This window comes from Xyrauchen texanus, chromosome 46 (assembly GCF_025860055.1).
Source record: "Xyrauchen texanus isolate HMW12.3.18 chromosome 46, RBS_HiC_50CHRs, whole genome shotgun sequence".
Classification (NCBI taxonomy): Eukaryota; Metazoa; Chordata; class Actinopteri; order Cypriniformes; family Catostomidae; genus Xyrauchen; species Xyrauchen texanus.
This window is the reverse complement of record NC_068321.1, coordinates 5,177,680-5,205,676: the sequence shown is the minus strand read 5'-3', so window position 1 is coordinate 5,205,676 and position 27,997 is coordinate 5,177,680. Positions and strand designations below refer to the sequence as shown.

The 27,997-nt window shown below is 46.1% G+C and overlaps 5 gene segments (V, D, J or C); 2 read left to right on the top strand and 3 right to left on the bottom strand.

Annotated features, from left to right (window-relative positions):
* Positions 1 to 1,209, bottom strand: part of LOC127638324 (immunoglobulin kappa constant-like) — a 59,954-nt gene extending 58,745 nt beyond the window's left edge. Inside the window, exon 1 of the C gene segment in view lies at positions 1,177 to 1,209.
* On the bottom strand, positions 13 to 25,979 carry LOC127638325 (immunoglobulin kappa constant-like). The segment is given in 2 exon segments: positions 13 to 441; positions 25,955 to 25,979. A coding segment is annotated over 1 exon segment (246 nt).
* On the top strand, positions 10,027 to 10,541 carry LOC127638327 (immunoglobulin kappa variable 4-1-like). The segment is given in 2 exon segments: positions 10,027 to 10,103; positions 10,210 to 10,541. Coding segments are annotated over 2 exon segments (381 nt in total).
* Positions 22,880 to 24,490, top strand: LOC127638317 (Ig kappa chain V region 3547-like). The segment is given in 2 exon segments: positions 22,880 to 23,013; positions 23,120 to 24,490. Coding segments are annotated over 2 exon segments (447 nt in total).
* Positions 24,887 to 27,447, bottom strand: LOC127638008 (immunoglobulin kappa constant-like). The segment is given in 2 exon segments: positions 24,887 to 25,206; positions 27,396 to 27,447. Coding segments are annotated over 2 exon segments (372 nt in total).
* Positions 27,448 to 27,997: the final 550 nt, after the last annotated feature.

Here is a 27,997-nt window from a genome sequence, read left to right as displayed (position 1 = left end):
ATGCATGCACTGGTGTCTGATGTTGTTTGACAGATGAGAGAGAGAATGAATGGAGTCCCTCATGTGCTGTTAGTCTCCATGTGAGACATCAGTAAGAAGGGCAGAACAGAAGTGAGTGGATCTACTCTGAACACTGATCTCTCCTCACTTCTCCAGTGACTGGCGGCTGCTGGTCTCTCCTGCTGGCCTCACAGCTCACTGAGACCCCCTTGATCCACTCCTGCTTAGAGAGAGTCAGGCTGCTGCTCCAGCTGTACAGACCGTTCTTCTCCAGGACCCCAGCACTGCTCTCCTGAGACCTGCTGTTCCCGTCCACCTTCCAGCTCAGGCTCCAGTCTGAGGGGAAGCCCTTGTTGGCCACACACATCAGTGTTGCTGTGTTCTTTGTGGAAATCTCTTCACTGGAGGGGGGCAGGACGCTCACTTTAGGAGAGGTGTTGCCTGACAAACAGAGAACAGCGGTCAACTCAAAAGATGAAGAATGTTTTTTTTATGTATTTTTTTTTACACAATAAGCATCTGATGCAAATGTACTGTAAAAACAACTGCAGGAATAGAATTATTTGCCACTTTTGAAAACTCCATTATAAATATTTCACTTTTGACATCATGTTTCACACCTCCACTAAATGTTTCCCATTGTCATTTCTGGGGAACAACAAATAAAATAAATAAAAGAGTAAAATAAAACATGTAACGGATTAAGCACCAAATACTGCCAAACATTTTAAATAACTCATAAACATGAATAAATTGTGACGATTAATATTTTTATGCATTGAAGTTTTATCAAATATAAAAATGTCAGTGTAATTTTGTATTCGTGCAGCGTTCATTTCTTCCTGGACACATTTAGAAATTCACATCAATCTAAAGAATCCATCAGAGCTGAACTTATTAACACAGAGAACAATTATGAATCCAAACTTAATAAACATAGATTTAAGATTCATTATGTTGAAAATGGTGCAAATAGTTTTAATCTAAAAAGGAATTCTAGAATAAAAATTGTGAATTGATTTCATTCATTATGAGCATTCAAACACAATAAATCTACAAGACAATATTGAACACTAAATAATTTAAATTATACATTTATAAAGTTAGAAAATACATTGAAGTGCTTTAAAATGATTTAGTTATTATATTAAAATGATTATATGATTATTTACTTACTGCCAACATCCAGTCTGGTGCCGCTGCCGAACGTCCACCACTGTTACGTTCCCGTGTTGTCTGCCCCGTGTTTTCTGTTTCACATGTCACTTATCACGTTCCATGTCACGTTTTCCTTGTTGTCCGCCCCGTGTTTCACTGTCTGTGTATAAAACTAAATTTCCCATGGTTCCCGGCCCTCATCACCACTGCCACAGCGTTATTGTCCGCACCTGAATGTCGTTTGTTATCTTCCTGTGTCACTGTATTTAACCCCGTTTGTTTCTCCATTCCCCTGTCGGTCTTTGATGTATGTGGATGCCTGTTTTCCGTGCCTTCCGTCAGTGTTTATCCCGCCTGTTAACCCTATGTATGCCTTCCGTGTTTTTGTTTATGCCTTCCGTATTTTTGTTTTGTTTCCCCATTGCGGGCATTTCCTTTGTTCCGGTTTTTTGTCTGTCTAGTCTTCATTTCTGGTTTTATTAATAAAGACCGCTGCAAGTAGATCCTCGTCCCTCCTCTGCCTTCACCTACACTCCTAACAGAAAGACCGACCAAAAATGGATCTAGCAGCGGTTTTCACTGAACTGGCCCAGGAAAATTTGACCTTTCACGAGTACTTACGTCTCTTCTCCACTGTCGCCATCCACACCGGGTTCGACAACGCCTCCCTGAAAACCATCTACAGGGTCGGGTTCCCATCATGCCGGCGGAGGGAAGCGCCGGAACCCGAAGAGCACACGTGGAGGGAGTACGTGAGTCTCGTTCTGAAGAAACTCGTGGCCGAGGAACCACCCCTCTTGATTCCGGCTTTCGAGCCTGTAGCCTCGACCGTCCCAGAGCCAGCGCCTGTAGCCTCGACCGTCCCTGAGCCAGCGCCTGTAGCCTCGACTGTCCCTGAGCCAGCGCCAGTAGCCATGACCGTCCAAGAGCCAGCGCCAGTAGCCATGACCGTCCAAGAGCCAGCGCCTCTCGAGTCTTCCAGGGCTCCGCCTCCCGAGCCTCCCAGGGCTCCGCCTCTCAAGTCTCTCGAGTCTTCCAGGGCTCCTCCTCCCGAGCCTCCCAGGGCTCCACGTCTCAAGTCTCTCGAGTTTTCCAGGACTCCTCCTCCCGACCCTTCCAGGGCTCCGCCTCTCAAGTCTCTCGAGCCTCCCGAGCCTTCCAGGGCACCGCGTCCCAGGGCTCTGCCTCTCGAGTCTTCCAGGGCTCCTCCTCCCGAGCCTCCCAGGGCTCCGCCTCTCAAGTCTCTCGAGTATTCCAGGGCTCCTCCTCCCTAGCCTCCCAGGGCTCCACATCTCAAGTCTCTCGAGTTTTCCAGGACTCCTCCTCCCGAGCCTTCCAGGGCTCCGCCTCTCAAGTCTCTCGAGCCTCCTGAGCATTCCAGGGCTCCGCCTCCCAGGGCTCCGCCTCTCGAGTCTTCCAGGGCTCCTCCTTCCGAGCCTCCCAGGGCTCCGCCTCTCAAGTCTCTCGAGTCTTCCAGGGCTCCTCCTCCTGAGCATCCCAGTCTTTGATGTATGTGGATGCCTGTTTTCCGTGCCTTCCGTCAGTGTTTATCCCACCTGTTAACCCTATGTATGCCATAAACACTGACGGAAGGCACAGAAAACAGGCATCCACATACATCAAAGACTGGGAGGCTCAGGAGGAGCCCTGAGCATTCAGTGACTGAGAGCCTGAGATCTCAGAAAGAGGAGCCCTCTCCGCCTCTCCAGTCTTCCAGGGCTCCTCCTCCCGAGCTTCCCAGGGCTCCGCCTCTCAAGTCTTCCAGGGCTCCTCCTCTCGAGCCTCCCAGGGCTCCTCCTCTCGAGCCTCCCAGGGATACGCCTCTCGAGCCCTCCAGGGCTCCGCCTCTTAAGCCTCTCGAGCCTTCCAGGGCTCCGCCTCTCGAGCCTCACGAGCCCCCCAGGGCTCCTCCTTTCGAGCCTTCCAGGGCTCCGCCTCTCGAGCCCCTCGAGCCTCCCAGGGCTCCGCCTCTCAAGCCTCCCAGGGCTCCGCCTCTCGAGCCTCCCGAGCCTTCCAGGGCTCCGCCTCTCAAGCCTGCCGAGCCTTCCTGGACCCCGCCTCCCGAGCCTCACAGGGCTCCGCATCTCAAGTTTCTCCAGCCTTCGAGGGCTCCTCAAGCCTATTGAGCCTTCCAGGGCTCCGCCTCTCGAGCCACCCAGGGCTCCGCCTCTCGAGTCTCTCGAGCCACCCAGGGCTCCGCCTCCTGATCCTTCCAGGGCTCCGCCCCCGAGCCTCCTATGGCTCCGCCCCCAGAGACTCCCGAGCCTCCTACGGCTCCGCCTCCCGAGCCTCCTTTGGCTCCACCTCCCGAGCCTCCTACGTCTCCGCCTCCAGAGCCACCCGAGCCTTCCACGGCTCCGCCTCCCGAGCCTCCTACGGCTCTGACCCCAGAGCCTCCCGAGCCTCCTAAAGCTCTGCCCCCAGAGACTCCAGAGCCTACCAGGTCTTCGCCTCTGAAACCTCCTACGGCACCACCTCCTCGGCTCCACCTCCAGAGCCTTCCAGGCCTCCGCCTCTAGAGCCGCCTCCAGCACCACCTCCCTCGGCTCTGCCTCCAGAGCCTTCCAGGGCTCCGCCTCTTGAGCCTTCCAGGGCTCCGCCTCTCGAGCCTTCAAGGGCTCCGCCTCTCGAGCCTCCCGAGCCACCCAGGGCTCCTTCTCCCGAGCCTTCCAGGGCTCCGCCTCTCAAGTCTCTCGAGCCTCCCGAGCCTCCCAGGGCTCCGCCTCCCAGGGCTCTGCCTCTCGAGTCTTCCAGGGCTCCTCCTCCCGAGCCTCCCAGGGCTCCGCCTCTCAAGTCTCTCGAGTCTTCCAGGGCTCCTCCTCCCGAGCTTCCCAGGGCTCCGCCTCTCAAGTCTTCCAGGGCTCCTCCTCTCGAGCCTCCCAGGGATACGCCTCTCGAGCCCTCCAGGGCTCCGCCTCTCAAGCCTCTCGAGCCTTCCAGGGCTTCGCCTCTCAAGCCTCTCGAGCCTTCCAGGGCTCCGCCTCTCGAGCCTCACGAGCCCCCCAGGGCTCCTCCTTTCGAGCCTTCCAGGGCTCCGCCTCTCGAGCCCCTCGAGCCTCCCAGGGCTCCGCCTCTCAAGCCTCCCAGGGCTCCGCCTCTTGAGCCTTCCAGGGCTCCGCCTCTCGAGCCTTCAAGGGCTCCGCCTCTCGAGCCTCCCGAGCCACCCAGGGCTCCTCCTCTCGAGCCTTCCAGGGCTCCACTTCTCGAGCCCCTCGAGCCTCCCAGGGCTCCGACTCTCGAGCCTCCCAGGGCTCCGCATCTCAAGTTTCTCGAGCCTTTCAGAGCTCCGCCTCTCGGGCCTCTCGAGCCACTCAGGGCTCCGCCTCTCAAGTGTCTCGAACCACCCAGGGCTCCGCCTCTCAAACCTTCCAGGGCTACGCCTCTCGAGTCTCTCGAGCCACCCAGGGCTCCACCTCCTGAGCCTTCCAGGGCTCCGCCCCCGAGCCTCCTACTGCTCCGCCCCCAGAGACTCCCGAGCCTCCTACGGCTCTGCCTCCCGAGCCTCCTATGGCTCCACCTCCCGAGCCTCCTATGGCTCCGCCTCCAGAGCCACCCGAGCCTCCTACGGCTCTGACCCCTGAGCCTCCCGAGCCTCCTAAAGCTCTGCCCCCAGAGACTCCAGAGCCTACCAGGTCTTCGCCTCTGAAACCTACTACGGCGCCACCTCCTCGGCTCCACCTCCAGAGCCTTCCAGGCCTCCGCCTCTAGAGCCGCCTCCAGCACCACCTCCCTCGGCTCCGCCTCCCGAGCCTTCCAGGGCTCCGCCTCTCGATCCTCCCAATGCATTCCAGGACTCCACCTCCCGAGCCTCCCAGGGCTCCGCATCTCAAGTTTCTCGAGCCTTCCAGGGCTCCGCCTCTCGAGCCTTCCAGGGCTCCGCCTCTCAAGCCTCTCGAGCCTTCCAGGGCTCCGCCTCTCAAGCCTCTCGAGCCTTCCAGGGCTCCGCCTCTCGAGCCTCACGAGCCTCCCAGGGCTCCTCCTTTCGAGCCTTCCAGGGCTCCGCCTCTCAAGCCCCTCGAGCCTCCCAGGGCTCTGCCTCTCAAGCCTCCCAGGGCTCCGCCTCTCGAGCCTTCCAGGGCTCCGCCTCTCGAGCCTCACGAGCCCCCCAGGGCTCCTCCTTTCGAGCCTCACAGGGCTCCGCATCTCAAGTTTCTCCAGCCTTCGAGGGCTCCGCCTCTCAAGCCTATTGAGCCTTCCAGGGCTCCGCCTCTCGAGCCTTCCAGGGCTCCGCCTCTCGAGCCACCCAGGGCTCCGCCTCTCGAGTCTCTCGAGCCACCCAGGGCTCCGCCTCCTGAGCCTTCCAGGGCTCCGCCCCCCGAGCCTCCTATGGCTCCGCCCCAGAGACTCCCGAGCCTCCTACGGCTCCGCCTCCCGAGCCTCCTTTGGCTCCACCTCCCGAGCCTCCTACGTCTCCGCCTCCAGAGCCACCCGAGCCTTCCACGGCTCCGCTTCCCGAGCCTCCTACGGCTCTGACCCCAGAGCCTCCCGAGCCTCCTAAAGCTCTGCCCCCAGAGACTCCAGAGCCTACCAGGTCTTCGCCTCTGAAACCTCCTATGGCGCCACCTCCTCGGCTCCACCTCCAGAGCCTTCCAGGCCTCCGCCTCTAGAGCCGCCTCCAGCACCACCTCCCTCGGCTCCGCCTCCAGAGCCTTCCAGGGCTCCGCCTCTTGAGCCTTCCAGGGCTCTGCCTCTCGAGCCTTCAAGGGCTCCGCCTCTCGAGCCTCCCGAGCCACCCAGGGCTCCTCCTCTCGAGCCTTCCAGGGCTCCGCTTCTCGAGCCCCTCGAGCCTCCCAGGGCTCCGACTCTCGAGCCTCCCAGGGCTCCGCATCTCAAGTTTCTCGAGCCTTTCAGAGCTCCGCCTCTCGGGCCTCTCGAGCCACTCAGGGCTCCGCCTCTAAAGTGTCTCGAGCCACCCAGGGCTCCGCCTCTCAAACCTTACAGGGCTACGCCTCTCGAGTCTCTCGAGCCACCCAGGGCTCCGCCTCCTGAGCCTTCCAGGGCTCCGCCCCCGAGCCTCCTACTGCTCCGCCCCCAGAGACTCCCGAGCCTCCTACGGCTCCGCCTCCCGAGCCTCCTATGGCTCCACCTCCCGAGCCTCCTATGGCTCTGCCTCCAGAGCCACCCGAGCCTCCTACGGCTCTGACCCCTGAGCCTCCCGAGTCTCCTAAAGCTCTGCCCCAGAGACTCCAGAGCCTACCAGGTCTTCGCCTCTGAAACCTACTACGGCGTCACCTCCTCGGCTCCACCTCCAGAGCCTTCCAGGCCTCCGCCTCTAGAGCCGCCTCCAGCACCACCTCCCTCAGCTCCGCCTCCCGAGCCTTCCAGGGCTTCGCCTCTCGAGCCTCCCAAGCCTTCCAGGACTCCACCTCCCGAGCCTCCCAGGGCTCCGCATCTCAAGTTTCTCGAGCCTTCCAGGGCTCCGCCTCTCGAGCCTCTCGAGCCTTCCAGGGCTCCGCCTCTCGAGCCTCCCGAGCCCCCCAGGGCTACTCCTTTCGAGCCTTCCAGGGCTCCACCTCTCGAGCCCCTCGAGCCTCCCAGGGCTCCGCCTCTCAAGCCTCCCAGGGCTCCGCCTCTCAAGCCTTCCAGGGCTCCACCTCTCGAGCCTCCCGAGCCTTCCAGGGCTCCGCCTCTCGAGCCTCCCGAGCATTCCAGGACTCCGCCTCCCAACCCTCCCAGGGCTCAGCATCTCAAGTTTCTCGAGCCTTTCAGAGGTCCGCCTCTCGGGCCTCTCGAGCCACTCAGGGCTCCGCCTCTCAAGTGTCTCGAGCCACCCAGGGCTCCGCCTCTCGAGCCTTCCAGGGCTCTGCCTCTCGAGTCTCTCGAGCCACCCAGGGCTCCGCCTACTGAGCCTCCTACGGCTCCGCCCCCAGAGACTCCCGAGCCTACTACGTCTCCGCCTCCCGAGCCTCCTATGGCTCCACCTCCAGAGCCACCCGAGCCTTCCACGGCTCTGACCCCAGAGCCTCCCGAGCCTCCTAAAGCTCTGCCCCCAGAGACTCCAGAGCCTACCAGGTCTCCGCCTCTAGAGCCGCCTCCAGCGCCCCCTCCCTCGGCTCCGCCTCCAGAGCCTTGCAGGTCTCCGCCCGTAAAGCCTCCTATGGCACCACCTTCCTCAGCTCTGCCTCATGAGCCTTCCTCGGCTCCGCCTCCAGAGCCTTTTTCGGCCCAGCCTCCAGAGCCTCCCTCGGCTCCACCTCCAGAGCCTTCCAGGCCTCCGCCTCTAGAGCCGCCTACGGCGCCACCTCCCTCGGCTCCACCTCCTGAGCCTTCCTTGGCTCCGCCTCCTGAGCCCCCAGAGCTTTCCATGGTTCCGCCTCCCTTGGCTCCGCCTACTGAGTCTCCCTCGGCTCCGCCTCCCTTGGCTCCGCCTACTGAGTCTCCCTCGGCTCCGCCTCCTGGGCCTCCCGAGCCATCCTCGGCTCCGCCTTCCTCAGCTCCGCCTCGTAGGCCTTCCTCGGCTCTGCCTCCTGAGCCTCCAGAGCCTCCCTCAGCTCCGCCTCCTGAGCCTCCAGAACCTCCCGCAGCTCCGCCTCCTGAGCTTCCAGAACCTCCCTCAGCTCCGCCTCCTGAGCCTCCAGAGCCTCCCTCAGCTTCGTCTCCAGAGCCTCCCTCAGCTCCGCCTCCTGGACCTGTCCCTGTCCTGTGGCCGCCTCCCAGGCCTCGTAGACCTGTCCCTGTCCTGTGGCCGCCTCCCAGGCCTCCTAGACCTGTCCCTGTCTTGTGGCCGCCTCCCAGGCCTCCTGAACCTGTCCCTGTCCTGTGGCCGCCTCCCAGGCATCCTGGACCTGTGCCTGCCCCTTGGACTGCCCTCTTGCCCTCTGTGCCCCCCGGACTTCCTGTCTGCCCTGTGTGCTCCCCTTGGACTGCCTTCTTGCCCTTGTGCCTCCGTGGACTGCCTGATTGTCCCTTGTGCCTCCTTTGGTCTGTCTGTTCTCCCCCTCTTCTAGCCCCTCTTTCCTTGAACATTTGTTTTTTTTTTTGACTTTTTTTTTGTTTTCTAGGACCGTCTGGAATCCGGTCCTTTTGAGGGGGGATTATGTTACGTTTTCCTTGTTGTCCGCCCCGTGTTTCACTGTCTGTGTATAAAACTAAATTTCCCATGGTTCCCGGCCCTCATCACCACTGCCACAGCGATATTGTCCGCACCTGAATGTCGTTTGTTATCTTCCTGTGTCACTGTACTTAACACCGTATGTTTCTCCATTCCCCTGTCGGTCTTTGATGTATGTGGATGCCTGTTTTCCGTGCCTTCCGTCAGTGTTTGTCCCGCCTGTTAACCCTATGTATGCTTTCCGTGTTTTTGTTTTGTTTCCCCATTGCGGGGATTTCCTTTGTTCCGGTTTTGTGTCTGTCTGTCTAGTCTTCATTTCTGGTTTTATTAATAAAGACCGCTGCAAGTAGATCCTCGTCCCTCGTCTGCATTCACCTACACTCCTAACAACCACAGTGATACAAACGAATAGAGCGACTGTACAAAAACCTCTGCACACTTTAGTAACTGCACTATAAACACATCACAAACACATCTTTACACACACACACACACACACACATACACACACACACACACACACACACATGCATCACAGATAAGTGATTTCATATTAATGACATTTTCATCTCATTGTCGTATTTACTTTTCATAATTGTAGAAAAATAATATTTTGATTGTCATTTCAGTATTAATAAATAAAATATGGAAACATATGTTGAATTTGAAAAGTCAGATATTTCAGTCATTTGAACTGTAAATCAGCAGAAATACTGTTTTTGTGTGCAAACAATGAGAAAAATAATCTGTTCTGTATGAATTTTATTTAGGGTATTTGTACAGCAGACATGCACCTTGAACACCATTTATTCCAATAACAGTTTTTAGGTTTAAAATGTGAATATATTTCGACTACACAAGAGAAATGGCCTGTATTTTCTAAAGATAATAAAAGTGATGTTTGCCATACAAAAGTACCCATCATGATGCAACAGTGTTGTGATGGATGCCAGGATGTTACTAAACAGTTGCTCTGAGTTGATTTTAGTGTGGTGAGTCTACTGGGTGGCTGCTAGGGTGTTGCTAGGTGGTTGCTTACTGGCCCGAGTCAAAAGAGCACACCCTCAAGTCTCTAAAATATTCTGGTCTCTAGATATGGCTCACCTGCCTCCATCAATGTAAGTCTATGGGGGTTTTTTCTCCAGTTTTATCATCCACCAGAAAAGTAATAGCACAACTCTGCTCAACAAGCTGCAGGATTTGAGGTGTCATTCATGTTTGGAGCTCAAAGTGTGACGGATTGGTTTGAACATAATTTTGTGCAATGTGCCTAAAGGCCACAATCACAACAAGACTAAGAGAAATATTCTTTAAAATCAGTTTTACATGAAGTGTAACATGTAACACTGCAGAACACTGTTATTACTGTTTGACATCTCATGTCCACCACACATCAACAGAAAAGCACTAGACAATATTATTTATTTTGAATTCATGAGAGGATCTTTGAGAATAATGTGATCTGTTGAGAAGAAACTTTTAAATGAAACTTTTTAATCAAGTTAAAGTCAAGATCTGAACCACACTGAAACTGACACTTAAAACAAACAAACATGAAAACCATCAAACATCTTCACGTCACATTCATATTGACTTTCTGCAGGACATTCTTTGATGCTCTGGGAATGTTCATCATTCAGTGAGTTCAACAGGATGTTTACAGTATATTAGTGTGTATATTAGTTTAGTAGCAGTACAGACTGTTGAAGATCCTGCCCACTTCTTTGCATTGTCAGCACATGCTTCAGTGATCTGAGAGTGTTTATAGTGCTGTGAGTTTAACACTTCATGACTGACAGCAGAACAGAACACAATCTTCATCATCACACAACACAAACAACAACAATGACCTTCAGCATCATCTTCATCTGGACTTTGTTTATGTTTCTTCAAGGTATACTTTAGTTTGAATGAATATACAGTTTTAAAGTATTTAAACTTTATAACTGGTATAAATGTGAATGTTATACTTTTTGTAACTCTTGCTATATTTTAAACAGGTTTTAGTGGACAGGTGACTGTGACTCAGACTCCCTCTGTAAAGATGGTTCAGATTGGTGAATCGGTCACTATAAGTTGCAAAACTAACACAGTAGTGAGCAATGGCTGTTCTGGTTCATATACTTGTATGGCCTGGTACCAGCAGAAATCTGGAGAATCTCCTAAACTACTTATTAAATATGCAAGCCGAAGACAGTCAAATATCCCATCTAGATTCAGTGGCAGCGGATCAAGAACTGATTTCACTCTGAGCATCAGTGGAGTCCAGACTGAAGATTCAGGAGATTATTACTGTCAGAGTTATCACAGTGGTGATGTGTTCACACAGTGATAAAGAGTCGTACAAAAACCTCCGTCAGTCAGACTGCACAGTGACTGCACTGATACAACTGACAGATTCTGCAGCTGCTCGTACAACACAATCACACACAACACTGATCAGTGCACAAACACAATCACACACAACACTGATCAGTGCACAAACACAATCACACACAACACTGATCAGTGCACAAACACAATCACACACAACACTGATCAGTGCACAAACACAATCACACACAACACTGATCAGTGCACAAACACAATCACACACAACACTGATCAGTGCACAAACACAATCACACACAACACTGATCAGTGCACAAACACAATCACACACAACACTGATCAGTGCACAAACACAGTCACACACAACACTGATCAGTGCACAAACACAATCACACACAACACTGATCAGTGCACAAACACAATCACACACAACACTGATCAGTGCACAAACACAATCACACACAACACTGATCAGTGCACAAACACAATCACACAACACTGATCAGTGGACAAACACAATCACACACAACACTGATCAGTGCACAAACACAATCACACACAACACTGATCAGTGGACAAACACAATCACACACAACACTGATCAGTGCACAAACACAATCACACACAACACTGATCAGTGCACAAACTCAATCACACACAACACTGATCAGTGCACAAACACAATCACACACAACACTGATCAGTGCACAAACACAATCACACACAACACTGATCAGTGCACAAACACAATCACACACAACACTGATCAGTGCACAAACACAATCACACACAACACTGATCAGTGCACAAACACAATCACACACAACACTGATCAGTGCACAAACACAATCACACACAACACTGATCAGTGGACAAACACAAATGAAATATTTTGATATTATGAAGAACATAAATCTTCCTTCAGTATATTAATATCATTAGTAATTGTTTTAATGTGATTCTGGTGTTTTTCCGTCAGACTGAACAACAGAGACTAGTTTCTGTATTTAGTCACTTCTGCTCTCTTGACATGAACTTTATGGTTGTTTCTTTATGGTCAAAGTTTTTCTTCCTTGATTTTATTGTTGAAACAGTCATTGTCAGAATGGCAGATTCTAAGTTTTTGATCTTGTGAATGATTTCCCCTCTTTCATATATAAAGAGAGACATACAGTATAAAGATTTATCAGCTCTCACCAGCATCATAAAGATGTAATGAACATTTTCTCATTCCACATGTGACTGTTCCATAATGCAGCAATTATATTCACATAAACACAACTTCTCCTCAACTTCAAATGAGAATGCAAAGATGAACGTGTGTGTGTGTGTGTGTGTGTGTGTGTGTGTGTGTGTGTGTGTGTGTGTGTGTGTGTGTGTGTGTGTGTGTGTGTGTGTGTGTGTGTGTGTGTGTGTGTGTGTGTGTGTGTGTGTGTGTGTGTGTGGAAAGAGGACAAGACCATTTACAGTAATGATTGATTCAGTCATAATAACTATGTCCTGTTGCACCAGCTTTGTATAATTCAACTGTTGGTATGATGAGATTGTGATTTATCTAAAAACATGATGTTGTATTAGAGAAAGTATGATAGGAGGGTTAAGAACAGGACTGGTGGGGACAAAATTCCAAAAACAAGACCCCGTTTCCACATGGCATTATGATGCATCTTGGGTGATTCGATCACATGTGTTCAGGTGAGACACATCACTGTTTACACTTAACTACGTCTCCTGTGAACACTTGTGTTTAGATTTGGAGGGGAGGGTCTCTGTTTCAAGATGACACACATCAGTCAACTGTCAGTGTGTTACATGATAATAAAGCACAACAAATTTAGAAAAGACAAAGAAGCGCAAAAATAAAAATGTAATCTAAGCACAAACGTAACATGTCAAGCAGAATTATCTGGTATTTTAGTGTATTAACTGTATTAAAGGTGCTTCTCATCTGTGTTGATATCAGACAGACACACTGACGGAGACCCGTGAAGCTCTTCTGACTGTGTATGTATCCGCTTTATTAATTTTCCGATTGGACAGTTTTAAAGAAGCTCATAACCGACAAAGTTTAAACTCTTGTTCTAACACAACTGTTGATTGACAGACAGGGGCGGATTAACACACGGTTCTACCGGACATTTTCTCAGGACCTCCGTCCAGCAGGGAGACCTGGAGAGCTGCAGAAACTTTACATTAAACAGAATTATATTTAATTTATTATTATTTTTTATTTTTTTACAAATAGTTATTGTTTTACAGTAACTGAGCAATGTCGAATACTATCATATGATTTGTTTAGCAATTATAATTTTTTACAAAAAAAACTAAATGAACTGGAAAAAGCAACTTTCTTTCAGTAGTTACTATAAAAAGAGAACTGGTGAGAGAAATTATCTTTAATGATGTTGTGGAAGACATTTCTTGAAGGGAAGCAATAAAGAGACCTATCAGCTAAAGTAAGAACACTGTTCATTTTACTGAGCTTGTTGACATGTTGCTAGTGTTTATTGTCTTATGACAGCATGATCTGGACAGACTTTAAATCTGTAGGGAATACTGATAATAAATGTAAAATTCATAAGCCGGTTTGTCTTATTGTTAAAATGTGGTGTGATGTGTACATTTCCCTAAATCGTGCATTCTTCTCATTAAATGCAGTTTAAATGGTGATACACATGTAAATAATACTGTGGAAAATGTGCTGCTACTGGTGGATCTTTAACATCCATTCATCTACATTGCTGTTAAATGTACTCTGATATTGCCTAGACATAGAACATAACATGAGTAAACAGATTCTGAGGGTGGTTGAAAGCTAATTCATCTAAGGGGTAATCTAAAATGGGTAGCACCAAAATTCAACATTTGTATGTGGGAATGAAGCGTTCAAACATCTAGAAACAGATCGGACATTTAAAGCCACCAGTAAGACTAGTTAAACCAGTACAGATGAGAAATATGATGTCTCAACCCAAACCCAGACATTTATTTGTGTACAGTTATTAAATTGACAGATATAATCTTTCCAGAGTTTATGATTTATGATTTTCAAATTGATGTTGAAACACTGCAACATTTGTTTGAGGATTATCCAAACTGTTAGAACCACTGACAAAATCCAGCAGGAGATAAATACAATGAAAGAGATGACTATATAGAAATGATCATTGTTGGATATTTTGCTTGTTGGACAGTGTGGGCCATGTGAGAGGGAAGAAATGTTTCAGACACTAGCACAGATGTTGAGGATTTGTCCAGAATAATTCATACTGAATAAGTCAAATACAGCAGGATAATGGATTGCTGGATGGATTTTGGGATACTCAGTTTAGTTGGATTTTCAGTTCAGCAGGTGGAGGATTGAAATACATCTTAAGCATACTGGGAACTATTGCATTCATTTTGGTATTTTATTCTATTAATCATGTCAAGTTAATCATGCAATGTTGTGAGGAAGGAATTCCAGGGTTTTGTAGATTTAAAATGAAAGAAAAAGAAGGTTGCTCTCAGAAATATAATCTATAATGCTGAAGAAGTAAAGTTGAGAAGGAGTGGAAGAATATAAATGGATTTTAGAAAGTGATATTTAAATGAATGTTTCATATATTCAATGTGATGATAAATAAACACAGGAGAGAATGTAATGCAAACATTCATTTTTTATTCATTTCTTTGTATAACTGTCATGTGTAACCTTTGCCCTGGTTTCTTGGTTCCCTTTACAAAAAGCTTCACTACGATGTTGCGCTGCTAAGCGCTACGGGGAACAGCTTTAGCTGTGAGCCGAGCTGAATAATGTGTGGAACACGTCAATGAACATTGACCGGAATTTATAGCCTCGGCTGATGTAATCATTAGATGCACCTGAGGCCAGGCTATAAATGGATACGTCACCAGGTGTCGTCAGAAACTCTTTTTCAGAGCTGATTCTGTTTCTGTGTGTTTCACACACCCTGTCAAAACTTTCTTTCCTCTGTTAGGAGATAGATTCTGTTAGGCAGTGTGCAGTGAACGTTGTTCTATTTTTCTCTTCTGTTTAGAAAATATTATATATATATATTTCTAAAGAAAAAGAAAAAAAAAAAAAAAAAGAGAGAGAATGACTGAAAGCAAGCGGTGCGTGTTCCCCTCTTCTCGCTCTATAGCTGAAGACGGCACACATCAGTTTTTGCTGTTTGTTTGGGGGTAGAGCACGCTGCTCTCGCGTTGCAGCAGGGCGGGTGCGAGCACTGCGATTTGCTTTAACAGGCAGAGTGCGTCGTGCTCGCCTCGCTTGCTTCCGGGAGTCAGCACTCACGAAAAGATCGTTCGTGGGGCTCGTGCATGGATTTGGCTGAGGAGCAAGAGACGGGTTGATCCCTTTCTCTCACTCTCTCCCCAAACCCAGCTGGTCCTTCACATGATCTCGAAGCGCGTTCCGACGATTCTTCGGATCATGAGGTGGATCGCAATTCTCTTCCCGCCTCCGAGCTTTCTGTCCGCGATAAAAAATCTACGGAGGAATTGCTCGATGTTGTTACTCGTGCGGTTGCCAGATTGGACTGGCCACGCGAAAAAGAGACCCCCAAACGCACCAATTAGGGGATAGATTTTATCTTCCAGTCTAAGAAAGGGAACGCCTCATGGGTCCCTTCCCTTTCTTTGATAACCTCCATGAAGAGCTTTTTCGCTCATGGAGAACCCCTAAAAAAAACAACAAAAAAAATAAATATATATATATATAAAAAATATATATATATTTTCTTCCCGTGTTCACATACCCTCGACGTCATTATATTCGACTATCGTGGGTGCTGAGGCACGGGGGTATTCAGTGATGCCGCCGGTCGAAGAGACGCTTGCGGGCTATCTCTCGCCGGGCTCGGCATCGTCACTTAAGAAGCCCTCTCTCCCCTCAAAGCCAACCTCCACTTTAGTGGGAAGGGCTTATCAAGCAGCAGGTCAGGCTGGTGCTGCTCCGCACACTATGTTGTTTTTCAGGCGTACCAGGATGACCTCCTGGACGACCTGAGTGTGGGTTCTGCGCTTGACGAGCAAGCCTCAGACCCACCTCGGTCCTGACTGAAGGGAGGCTCAAAAGCAAAGCGTGGCGAGTCGTGCTCCTCCTCCCAGGGATTGGGGACAGTCTCGCCGCCCTCGCCAGCCCTCAGGACTATAAATTCTAGTAAGAGAAAACCCTGACGGTCTTGCGCCTAGATTAGGGGGTAGCTCCCCTCGGGACGGGGCGCGTGCTTCACTTCACCCCTCCCGGTACCCCCTCGAAGCCCCTCCATTCCCGCCACCTCTTGGTGTTTCGGGTTGCAGAGGCTTCCGTCAAAATTGGGTGTTTTCGCTGTTCCTGCATTTTATTCAGGACGCGAAACACCCGACAACCCCTCAACAGGAAGTGTTAAAATATAATACCCATCTCAGAGATCCTGGCAGCGTGGAAACTTCTGCCGGATATATTCTTTTCTGTGGGTCTTATAAGGGCGTCAGGATTTAATTCTCTCGCCGCTTTTCCGTGTTTCAACGGCGTGTTCTCACTACCAGTAACCGGATTTCTTTTTTTTGTAAAAAAAAAAACTCAATCTCCTGGTTAAAGGGGCCATGGTATGTGTTCCCCTTCCAGAGAGAGAGTTAGGTTATTACACTAAATACTTCCCGTTTCCCATGGAGGGTGAGGGGTGGCGTCTGGCTTAGATCTTAAAGCTTGAACTACCCGTGGGTGTTCAAGTCCAAGATATGCCTGTCAAGACGGTCGTGTCTCAAGCCCTACAACTCGTTTGGCTGGTCACCATCGATCTTATGACGCACTTCTATACTTCATTTAGAACTTCTGCCACAACATGGAAAGTTCCTGAGGTTCACTTCCGGGGGCGAAGTCTTCTAGGGTCAGGTTCTTTCACTCAGCCTAGCCCTTTTTACCCGCACATTCACAATGCATGATGTAGCGCTGGCTCCTTGCGACTCCGGGGCATCCGCATTCTGAATTACGTAGACGACTGGCTGATCCTAGCGCAGTTCCAGGAACTGGCAGTTCAGCACAGGGACATCGTCTTAGCTCATCTGTTTCTCTGGGGTTGAGGCTCAACGCCAAGAAAAGCGTCCTCTCTCCCACTCAGAACACTGTCTATCGGGGCATCGTATGGAGTTCAATCACAATGCGGGCACAACTGTCTCCCGCTAGGATTGAGTCCATTCAGATCACCCTGAGCAAAGTCAGGCTAGGTTGCACTGTTATCAGTATCAACGATTTCCAGGTCTCAGGGCGAACGCGTCCACGGTGATCCCTCTGGACCTTCTGCTCATGAGACCGTTTTTGTTGTGTTAAGAACTCCACCCTAAGGTAGTAGTTGCCCAGAGTTCGCCAGCAAGGGTTTTTGCATCTTACTGATAGCACCACGCTGGCCGAACAGGGCTTGGTTCTCGGAGCTAATCTCTTCCCTCGACGACTCGCCTTGGGCGATTCCGAACAGGAAGGATCTTCTATCTCAGGCACAGGGCAATATTTCATCCCTGCCCCGAATTGTGGAATCTTTCATGTTTGGCCCCTAAGGGTACCAACTGAGGGACACAGGGCTTTCTCCTGAGGTTATTGAGACCTTTTTTAAATGCCAGGCTTTTTCCACTTGGAACAAGTTTGGGTGAGATCTTAGGGCAGAAGAGGACCTCTTCGCCTCTATGGATAGCGCAATGTCTCCTCTACTTCTCCCTGAAATCACCCAGCCCCCTTGGGTCTGGACGTTAAGACACATACATGACCCGGAATGCGTCTGTATGTATTTCTTTCCCGGTTTCTCTGCTCCCGGAGTCTTGGCGATGTTCACCAGCAAGGGTCTTGCCTCCTATTAATGGCGCCGCTGGTCGGACAGGATATGTTTCTCGGAGCTAATTCTTCTCCTCGACGGCTCGCCTTGGGCGATTCCGGACAGGGAGGACCTTCTCGTCCTTGGCCCGAATTGTGAAACCTTTCATGTCTGGCCCCTAAGGGTACCAAATGAGGTTCACAGGGTTTTCTCTTGAGATTATCGAGACCATTTCAAGTGCTAGGGCTCCCTCCACTTGGAACTGATCTGGGTAGATTTTACAGGGCAGAAGAGGACCTCTTCGCCTCTGTTGATAGCGCAATGTCTCCTCTACTTCTCCCCGAGTCGCCCAGTCCCCCCCCCCTTGGGAGGGGCTGAACGTAGTAACGCAAATGCGCCTGCATGCGTTTCCTTCTACTAAAGTTCTTATTACAGAACCAGCTAACTGCCAGTTTGATTCAGTTCAGGATTTTCTGTAGAAAGAACTGTCAGCGGGCACTTGCCTCACCACTGCCAGGTTCTATGTGGCCACTGCGGTTTGCCACGGCTTGGTGGGCGGGGTGCCCTCAAAGAGGCATCCTCATTATTGCCCGGGCCTACGAGGCGCGGTCAAGCTTCGCCAGTAGGTTTCAGGGCGCACTCTACCAGAGGGCTCTCCTCCTCTAAAACCTTGGCTAGAGGTCTCCCTCTGCAGCAAGTTTGTGATGCGGCAGGTTGTCCTCTCTGCACACATTCATTGGATTTTTATAGTTTGGATGTTTTGCCACTCCGGGCTCTTATGCCCTTGAGTCGACATCTCAAGCTCATGTCTGGACAAGTTTGTGATGCGGCAGGCTGGTCCTCTCCGCTCACATTCATCAGTTTTTATGACAAGTTTGTGTTGCGATAGGGTTCTCTTCGCACACATTCATCGAACTTTATGGGCTAGATGCTTTGCTACTCCGGACTCTTATGTCCTTGAGTCGACATCTCAGCCCATGCCTAAACAAGTTTGTGATGCGGCAGGTTGTCCTCTCCGCACACATTCATTGGACCTTTTTAGTTTGGATGTTCTGCACTCCGGGCTCTTATGCCCTTGAGTCGACATCTCAGCTCATACCTGAACAAGTTTGTGATGCGGCAGGCTGGTCCTCTCCGCTCACATTCATCAGTTTTTATGACAAGTTTGTGGTGCGATAGGGTTCTCTTCGCACACATTCATCGAACTTTATGGGTTAGATGCTTTGCTACTCCGGGCTCTTATGCCCTTGAGTCGACATCTCAGCTCATGCCTGAACAAGTTTGTGATGCGGCAGGCTGGTCCTCTCCGCTCACATTCATCAGTTTTTATGACAAGTTTGTGTTGCGACAGGGTTCTCTTCGCACACATTCATCGAACTTTATGGGTTAGTTGCTTTGCTACTCCGGGCTCTTATGCCCTTGAGTCGACATCTCAGCTCATGCCTGAACAAGTTTGTGATGCGGCAGGCTGGTCCTCTCCGCACACATTCATCAAAATTGAATGGTTTAGATGTTTATGCTACTCTGGGCTCTTATGCCCTTGAGTCTACATCTGAAGCTCATGTCTGAGACCTCTCGCGTTTTTGTGAGTACACTGCACAACCGTAGGGGTCCGGAAAGCCCCAAGTGCAGCGGCGTGGGTATTGCGTTCCCCGTAGCGCTTAGCAGCGCAACATCGTAGTGAAGCCTTTTGTAAAGAGACCGTCTCGGGTTACATGTGTAACCCTTGTTCCCTGAAAAAGGCGGAACGAGATGTTGCGCTGCTTTGCCGCACTGGGACGTCCCAGGACTGCTCTTCAAAGAGAAGTATCTGACGACACCTGGTGACGTATCCATTTATAGCCTGGCCTCAGGTGCATCTAATGATTACATCAGCCGAGGCTATAAATTCCGGTCAATGTTCATTGACGTGTTCCACACATTATTCAGTTCGGCTCACAGCTAAAGCTGTTCCACGTAGCGCTTAGCAGCGCAACATCTCGTTCCGCCTTTTTCAGGGAACAAGGTTTACACATGTACGTGTTTACACATGCACTGATAGAAGACGTTTCTTCTATCAGTGTTCTTTCATTTTTTTCTAGGCTTAGTCATCTTAACATTGATTAACACTCAAAAACTGGAGCAAGAGAGTTTTTCTTTCAGTTCTTGACATAAACACTTAGGTTAGAAAAGGTAATACTATATCAGTAGGTCACAGGGTCAAGTTCAACCTGCCATAGTGACACAATATGTGTTTATGCAGTAAAAAGTAACCAATCAGAGACTTAGTTGGATGTGTGAAGATCTTGTTTGAAGTGGTATAAACACATGTGTGATAAGATGTTTGTTTGAAGACTTCTCTTGAATGGGAGACATTTTCTTCTGCAGAATAAACTTTCTTATGTTGGTGAAAATAATTCAAAGACTTCATTGTGTTATTTCACTTTCTTGGAAAGTTCCCTGACAGTTTCATGGTTACAACTCAGGTCTGTTGGCCAAAAGGTTGATGGTTCAATCACTGGATGAGCCCTCAACAGTGCTCTTAAAAAAAACCTCACCCAGAAATTCACAAAATTCTCTAAAATAACTTCACAACTGAGTGATCACAGCATTCAGTAGAAGTGAAACTTGTGTGTTCCAGTCCAGATCATTGAACCAATCAAACAGTGTCACTGAGTGTGGAGTGAAAATCATATTTGCATTGACAGGATGAAGTGATTCTGTTCCTCTCAGAATAGAGCAGCTCTGTCTCCAGATGTTCAAACCACAACAGCTTTAGTTGACGTTTACTGATAAATGCACCTTTCAGAACTATTCAAACCATCTCTGAACTAAAACTACATGCACCTTCATCTGTTAGTTGTATGAAACATTGAGTGTTAGACACAAATGTAACTTGTTGAGAAGCTTTATTGAATGTTGCAGTAAACACAGAACATTGATTGATCTCACAGTGAGTGACACTAGAGCTCTCTTTCAGTATTCAGTTGTAAATCACTCGACTCATGTGAATGCTGTCTGACACACTCAGATACGACTCATCTTCAGGAGAGAGAAACATCTGCACTCAGAGCTCTTCACAACGACTCTTGTGGAACGAGACCTCATGAAGAGCATCATCACGTGTTACTCTGCAGACGAACAACTCTCCTATCAGTAGTGTCTGTCAAGATACTACTACGACTGTATCGGCCATCCTGCTAACTCTCTGTACTGGTCAGAACCCCCTCAGTGACGTCTGACCCATCCACTGTCCAGCTCACTAACGCCCCTAATAGAGAGTAAGAGCTGAGCAGACAGAGCAGAGCCATTGAGTGTCCAGAGATCTGCAGAGAAGAGGACAACAGCAGAGACACTGACGGCTTCATTATTGGCACTTTTCAACTGCACATTAAGGTTCGACATGACTCAACTCTGCTCGCATTACTTTTCTGAGCTTTCTTTTGCACTGCAATTTAGTGCAGCCTCAACGTGGGTGGGATTATAGGCTGATCGTCATAGTTGCATCATCCCATCCAGCTCTCGTTGGATCCTCTCCTCGGCTACTAACTAGAGGAACATTGGTCAACAACATTTATTGACAAAGACGTTTATTTGAGCTCAGCCATTTCTTTTTGCAAAATTTGCGTGAACAAATGATACTGCTATCACTGTTGCTAACTTTAAAACTAGCGGGTTGATGTCCCATGTCGCAAATCCAGTGATGCTGATATTGACGATTCTCTCTGACCAATCAGTGATCTGCAGCGTCATGACATCACATTTAGTATCAGCTCACTTGGAACCTCAACCGAGGTGGTACTAAAAAAAGTACCAGGTACTAACCCCAGTGTAAAACCCCCAAAAAGCGAGCAGATTCGAGTCGAGTCGAGCTGGACCGTGCAGTGGAAAAGCCCCATATGTGACCAGTTGCAGGACACAAACACAACACTTTCAGAAACAAAAAAAACTGCAACTTTATGTATTTAATTTTCATTATATGTTTGTTAACTTTTTACCTTAAGTAACTCAATTTAAACATTATTTTCAGAAGTAAACATAAGTAATAAATTATAAATCATAATAATCTGATCATTAATGTTATTCCATATCACATAATGCATTCAGAGAAATACAGTATGCAAACAAACACAATCAGTGTAACTATATACATTCACCTATAAGTGATTCTAAGCTCACACATTTATACATTCCTGTAGTGTTTATACCACTACATACAGATTTTAAATATGCTTTATTAAATTGAGATATTCAATGCTTTTATTTTCACTTTTAAAAATGTTACTCGGTTTATTAAGATCCGGCAGAACATTATATTACAGTGAAAAGAAATACAATAAATCCATTAATTCAGTTAATATAATCAACATTAAAAAATAAAGTGCACACACAAACTCTCACACACACACACACACACACACACATACACACATACACACATCATCAATATTGAATGGGATATAATCAATATTCACAATAGTTATTTACAGTATAAGGTCAATTAGAAGAACACAAACAGTAGAAATTAATGGTGGAAAAAATGTTCTGTGATAAACTCTGAAACTCAAGAGCAACATCATGTAAAATATGTTTGGAGAGAGATTAGTTGTTGAATATATTTCTTGCCCTCTTTTTTGCCTATTTGCAATTTATGGCGACAGATTTGTAGATCATTCTTTTGATACAGAAATATGTGCCTGCTGATTTAACGCACGACATCATAATAATAATTTATTTGTAGCAATTTACCTTCGTATTTGTGCTGATAAATCTCAAAAAACAACTTGTAACCTTTGTTGAGTTTAGATTTAAGTGTTGATGGACGATGCAGTCTACGTCTCCAAACGTAAATACAGGCAAAACTTTTAAGGACTGTGAAAATGCATACACATCGGCAGCGGCCATAGTTGCATTTCCCCAACTATGATGACTTCCACTTCACGAACGCAGAAGTGTGAAAAGGGTCTATTAGCTTATTTAGGTGTTGATAGAACCAAAGTCAGTGTCCACAGAGTTCTAGACAGAATAAAAAATTGAGCCATTAAATCATATTCTGAGTGATGATAGCCAAGCCTAAGTCAGATCCCCCTGCTTGAGTGACTACACGTCCTTCATTCCAGAATGAACATAACTTGTAAGAATTAAGATAACTTGTAAGTCTTCTGATGTGCAACAGAAGTCTGTCAGCCGAGAGCTTGAAGCCTTTATAACGGCAGGTGCTGGTGTTGTCGCTGCTCCAGTATGACAGAGGGAACATGTTTGAGGTGTTAAACTCTGATAGCAGGACTGGCAAACAACTGCAAAGGGCAGCAATCAGTTGTGGTGTGTACACCGTTATTAGAAAATTTTTTATGAATCTTTAAAACTATACTTATCCTTGCTTTGTGGTCTTGTTTGTGTGTGTCTCCTCGGGCGAGTTGATTGGTCAGCGTGCATCTAGTTGGAAAGACACGCCCTGCTATATGTTTTTCACACACCTGCGACCACGATTAAGAAAAACAAAACCAACAAAAAAAACGTGTGTCTCCAGATGTTCAAACTACAAGAGCTTTATTTTCAGTGATCTGAGAGTGTTTATAGTGCTGTGAGTTTAACACTTCATGACTGACAGCAGAACAGAACACAATCTTCATCATCACACAACACAAACAACAACAATGACCTTCAGCATCATCTTCATCTGGACTTTGTTTATGTGTCTTCAAGGTATACTTTAGTTTGAATGAATATTCAGTTTTAAACTATTTCAACTTTATAAGTGGTAAAAATGTGAATGTTATACTTTTTCTAACTCTTGCTATATTTTAAACAGGTTTTAGTGGACAGGTGACTGTGACTCAGACTCCCTCTGTAAAGATGGTTCAGATTGGTGAATCGGTCACTATAAGTTGCAAAACTAACACAGAAGTGAGCAATGACTGTCCTGGTTCATATACTTGTATGGCCTGGTACCAGCAGAAATCTGGAGAAGCTCCTAAACTACTTATTGAATCCGCAAGCCGAAGACAGCCAAATATCCCATCTAGATTCAGTGGCAGCGGATCAAGAACTGATTTCACTCTGAGCATCAGTGGAGTCCAGACTGAAGATTCAGGAGATTATTACTGTCAGAGTGAACACTACATCAACAGTAAATATGTGTTCACACAGTGATAAAGAGTCGTACAAAAACCTCCGTCAGTCAGACTGCACAGTGACTGCACTGATACAACTGACAGATTCTGCAGCTGCTCGTAAAACTCAGTATAGCAATGAATCCAGACACTTAAAATATTTTTTTTGTTTTTCATTAATTAATTAATTCATTCATTCATTCTTACACTTATTCATTAATTAATTCACTTAAAATAATAATTGTAAATTAAAAAATGTAATTATACAGATACTAATTATAGAATGTGAAGGAGTGTGCAGAAACTAACAAAACATCTTTACTCTTGAGTTTTCACAGACAGCTTTAGACAGCGAGTTTATCATTTAGAGACTTTTGCACTCATAAAAACATCTGATGAAAGTTGTTGATTATGCTGAGAAACATCAGTCAGTGTTCATCAGTGAAGAGCTGTGATTAACAGATACTGAAGAACACACATCAGAATGAATCATTCACTGTGTCTTATCACAGACTGAACAGTTCATTCAATCATTCATAATGTCAGTATGACTGCTGAAAACTGATGAATATGAACAAACCTCATCTCTCCATTAGTCAAACTGAACTGTCTCATTTCACAGAATAAAGTGTCAAACAGTTCAACTCATATTTGCATCATCAGGATGAGTGATTCTTTCCTCTCAGAATAGAGCAGCTCCATCAGCAGATGTTCACCGTCCTCAGAAGAGTTTCATGTAATTACTGTCAACACATACGTTGCTGTGAAAAACTATTTGCCCCCATCCGCATTTCTTCTATTTTTCTGTATATCTCTTTCTAAATTATTTCAGATACTCAAAAACCAAAATTGACATAAAACAAAGGCAATCTGAGTATTGAGTAAACACAAAATACAGTTTTTAAATTAGATTGTTTTGTATTGAAGCAAAACAAAGAAACAAACAAAAAACAATACTAATTGGGCATATGTGAAAATGTTTTTGCCCCACTTACTTACAAAATCCCCAAATCTCTAAAACTGCAATGATACATAGAAGAACTGTCAAACAAAACACACTGAGAGATGAAGGATATGTGTCTATCATGCATGTTTGTACCTCAAAAAACATTATTTAATTTGTTAATAAAATATAAAAATTGGCAATATATGTAAAAGGTTCCTTATTTGACTTCATTCTGTTTTATGATCAACCATATTCAGATGTTTTCATGGTCCACTGAGAGAAGTTTATTTGACTTTTACAAATGAAAAAAGACAAAAGTAATCAAAGATAGACATGTACAAAGTTATTTTATTTGATATTGAATTAGAATAAAAGACAATGAGCAGTGAATAAAAAAGCACACATGCACTGGTGTCTGATGTTGTTTGACAGATGAGAGAGAGAATGAATGGAGTCCCTCATGTGCTGTTAGTCTCCATGTGAGACATCAGTAAGAAGGGCAGAACAGAAGTGAGTGGATCTACTCTGAACACTGATCTCTCCTCACTTCTCCAGTGACTGGCGGCTGCTGGTCTCTCCTGCTGGCCTCACAGCTCACTGAGACCCCCTTGATCCACTCCTGCTTAGAGAGAGTCAGGCTGCTGCTCCAGCTGTACAGACCGTTCTTCTCCAGGACCCCAGCACTGCTCTCCTGAGACCTGCTGATCCCGTCCACCTTCCAGCTCAGGCTCCAGTCTGAGGGGAAGCCCTTGTTGGCCACACACATCAGTGTTGCTGTGTTCTTTGTGGAAATCTCTTCACTGGAGGGGGGCAGGACGCTCACTTTAGGAGAGATGTTGCCTGACAAACAGAGATCAGCGGTCAACTCAAAAGATGAAGAATGTTTTTTATGTATTTCTCTTTACACAATAAGCACCTGATGCAAATGTACTGTAAAAACAACTGCAGGAATCGAATTATTTGCAGCTTTTGAAAACTCCATTATAAATATTTCACTTTCTGACATCATGTTTCACACCTCCACTAAATGTTTCCCATTGTCATTTCTGGGGAAATCCAAATAAAATAAATAAAAGAGTAAAATAAAACATGTAACGGATTTAGCACCAAATACTGCCCAACATTTAAAATAACTCATAAACATGAACAAATTGTGCAGATTTATATTTTTATGCATTGAAGTTTTATTAAATATAAAAATGTCAATGTCATTTTGTATTCGTGCAGCGTTCATTTCTTCCTGGACACATTTAGAAATTCACATCAATCTAAAGAATCCATCAGAGCTGAACTTATTAACACAGAGAACAATTATGAATCCAAACTTAATAAACATAGATTTAAGATTCATTATGTTGAAAATGGTGCAAATAGTTTTAATCTAAAAAGAAATTCTAGAATAAAAATCGTGAATTGATTTCATTCATTATGAGCATTCAAACACAATAAATCTACAAGACAATATTGAACACTAAATCATTTAAATTATACATTTATAAAGTTAGAAAATACATTGAAGTACTTTAAAATTATTTGTTAAAAAACATTTAGTTATTATATTAAAATGATTATATGATTATTGACTTACTGCCAACATCCAGTCTGGTGCCGCTGCCGAACGTCCACCACAGTGATACAAACTAATAGAGCGACTGTACAAAAACCTCTGAACACTTCAATAACTGCACTATAAACACATCACAAACACATCTTTACACACACACACACACACACACACACACACACACACACACACACACACACACACACACACACTCACACACACACACATGTTGTGTTTCCATGTTTTATGGGGACTTTCCATAGACATAATGGTTTTTATACTGTACAAACTTTATATTCTATCCCCTAAACCTAACCCTACCCCTAAACCTAACCCTCACAGAAAACTTTCTGCATTTTTACATTTTCAAAAAACATAATTTAGTATGATTTATAAGCTGTTTTCCTCATGGGGACCGACAAAATGTCCCCACAAGGTCAAAAATTTCGGGTTTTACTATCCTTATGGGGACATTTGGTCCCCACAAAGTGATAAATACACGCTCACACACACACACACACACACACACACACACACACACACACACACACACACACACACACACACACACATGCATCACAGAGAAGTGATTTCATATTAATGACATTTTCATCTCATTGTCGTATTTGCTTTTCATAATTGTAGAAAAATTATATTTTGATTGTCATTTCAGTATTAATAAATAAAATATGGAGAAAGTCAGATATTTCAATCAGTTTTTTGTGTGCACACAATAAGAATGAAATTATTTTCTGTTTGAATTTTAAACCAGTGTACACTGTATCAAATTACTATAAGTTTTACAATAACTTTTTACAATGATATCCTGTATTCTAAGCATAAATTACTGTCTGATAATGCATTGCACTAACAATTCTTGTGAGAGTTCATTGTTTGAATCGTAAGAAGACCTATTAAAATGATTTCCTGGAATGAACTGTTCATTTATTTTGTTCTGGCAAATGCATAAATGTTAGAGCTTGAAGATTTAGCTCTGTTTAATCTTATTTATTGACAATAAATATTGCTTTTATAAGTCACCATTATGGTAATTAGTGTTCCTCTAGGTTGGGACTTCAGATTTTCTTCTATAAATAACTTCCTCACAATCATTACCAAAATGTTTCAAGTGAAAACATTTGCTCTCCCATAAAGGAGAGTATAGATGGTTTGAATTCTGACACTGGTTTTGTAACACCCAATCAACACTTATTGTGTGATTATTATAGTTTAAATTTATAGATGTGAGAAAAGTTGTGTATTTTCACTAATAGGCAACAGAACTGTTAATACTGAGATTTGTTTAAGACTCTGTAGGAGCCTTAAAACAGACAAACAAACATGAAAACCATCAAACATCTTCACGTCACATTCATATTGACTCAACCAGGACAAGATGTCAGAATAAACTGTGAAACCAGCAGTGATGTCTATTTGGAGAGTATTGGGTCTTACTTTACCTTACCTTTACTCTGCTGGTACTTACAGAAACCTGGAGAAGCTCCTAAACTCCTCATTTATTATATAAGTACTCTTCAGTCTGGAACTCCATCTAGATTCAGTGGCAGTGGATCTGGAAGTGATTTCACTCTGAGCATCAGTGGAGTCCAGACTGAAGATTCAGGAGATTATTACTGTCAGAGTTATCACAGTAGTTATGTGTTCACACAGTGATAAAGAGTCGTACAAAAACCTCCCTTATACAGCACAGCACTGATACTGCTGAGAGATATTTCAGGTGTAGAGCACATACAGTACAAAACAACAACAAATCTCACCGTTTAGTGGATGTACACTGTAAAAACAGTCATTATGAATGTACAGTAAATTACTGACAACTGTAACTACACAGTGAATGAGAGTATTTCAGTTTTTCCTGCAGCGCTTCGAAACTTATTAAAAGAAGGCTTTGCATGGCTTGATGATGTGTTTTGTGATGTGACTGTTAATCCAGGCTCTGAGTCTCATCAGACTTTCTACATTATATCTGCATCCAGAGGTAATTTGAACAGAGATACAAAACTATCATAATTGATATAAAATGGTGATTAAAACTGACTGCAACTA